At 36.1% G+C, this 1,721-nt stretch overlaps 1 protein-coding gene across 1 annotated transcript; it reads right to left on the bottom strand.

Moving 5' to 3' along the window:
• Positions 1-948: 948 nt before the first annotated feature.
• LOC109211622 (histone H4) lies at positions 949-1,502 on the bottom strand. Its single transcript, XM_019375173.1, has one exon. The coding sequence runs from the start codon at positions 1,413-1,415 to the stop codon at positions 1,104-1,106; it is 312 nt and encodes a 103-aa protein (XP_019230718.1). The 5' UTR covers positions 1,416-1,502; the 3' UTR covers positions 949-1,103.
• Positions 1,503-1,721: the final 219 nt, after the last annotated feature.

The raw sequence follows: 1,721 nt of genomic DNA, 5'->3' as shown, positions 1-1,721 counted from the left end.
AAATACTTTTGAAAAAAAAAAAAAAACTTCTCAAAATAAGGTGATTTTAGAAGTTTGACCAAACAAGCTATTAAACTCTGGTACACAATGAAGCTACGGCACAAAAATTAAAACGTAGGGAGTAAATGTTCGCATCAGTTCTGATAAGCAAAGGCGCAAAAATTGTCTCACCCAAAATTTGAATCGGAGTTTGTTCTGCAAATAAGCTATTAGTGATGAACTCTCCCTTGCACAATCTTTTTATTCACATTTTTTGAGAATTTTGACAGCTCCTTTTCAGATTTAACGCAAAATTGTGTGGCTAGTAGTAAAAAGTAGCTCAATTGAGTTCGCCTGTCATAGTGATATGGATACCAAGCTTTAAGGTCGGGTCAATTAAGTAGAAAGTGCTATGCCTCTCTTTTCATTTACAAAAGATTAGCATCCGCTGCGTAAAGATGATACGCACAGATCGATAACGTTAACCTATGAGGCAAAGTCTTAAGTTAATGCAAATTTGCAAGTCTAAACGAGCTTGAATTCTACCAAGAAATAATTTAAAACAGATAAAAAAAAATGCACACAATAACTTCACAACTTGATTTAAAAGAATTAAATGAATCAAACTTCACAATTTGACTCTGATATCCATTCAAACAATGAATCAAAGCTACATTTCACGACTAGCTAAGAAAGAATTAAATGACACTAGACAAAGAGTTAAACACCAACTATGGTCATTAATTGTGTGTTCAAACCAATTCAAACAAATATAATCCTCAAACATATCACTATGAAATAACCAGATAATAACCAAATAATCCCTCTTACTGTGAAATACCCTGAGCAGAAAAGATTAAGATTATCAATTAAAACAACTTTCATGACACACCCAACTCATAATTAGCTATACTTTCTAATAAATATACTTGAAAAGCAAAATTAATGAAAATAGTGTAGATATTAAAGAACACAGAAATGAGGACCAAGCAATTACTATTCCTTGAATATGTAACGGAGAATTACATCATTAACCTTACCAAAAACTAAGCGACCCTAATACACAACGGCAGCAAAAGTACAAATCTATAATAATTACCCACAAAAACCCTAATTTGACAAATCTAACCCCCAAATCCGTAAAGAGTCCTGCCCTGCCTCTTGAGCGCATAAACAACATCCATAGCAGTAACTGTCTTTCTTCTAGCGTGTTCAGTGTAAGTCACAGCATCACGAATAACATTCTCCAAAAATATCTTCAACACACCACGAGTCTCCTCGTAAATTAAACCAGAAATACGCTTTACTCCTCCCCTACGAGCCAAACGCCGAATTGCAGGCTTAGTGATTCCCTGAATGTTGTCCCTTAATACTTTTCTGTGCCTCTTTGCTCCTCCTTTGCCCAATCCTTTACCTCCCTTGCCTCTTCCTGACATTTTGAGAAAAGAATTTGGGGATTTTGAAATTTGAACTTGATATGGGAAGATATGTTCTTGATTCGGATTTTGATGAAAGGGGAATGAGGAGTTGGGCTTTATATAAAGCTGATGGTTGTTGGGGTTACGGAGAGGTTTGAATCGTGGCCGTTGGTGTCTTGGAGATTAAGGAGATGATCAGACGGTTACTAGTGTCGATCCGTGTGAGAGGAGGGAAGTGTATATGACTCGTTGATTAAATGGAGATCGAAGGTGGGGGGTGATTCTTTTGTGATAGTGTACGGATTGTGCTTTTTGGTGAGAGGA

This window comes from Nicotiana attenuata, unplaced genomic scaffold, assembly GCF_001879085.1.
Source record: "Nicotiana attenuata strain UT unplaced genomic scaffold, NIATTr2, whole genome shotgun sequence".
NCBI lineage: Eukaryota > Viridiplantae > Streptophyta > Magnoliopsida > Solanales > Solanaceae > Nicotiana > Nicotiana attenuata.
Note: the sequence above shows the minus strand (reverse complement) of the source record. Positions and strands in the feature narration are given on the sequence as shown.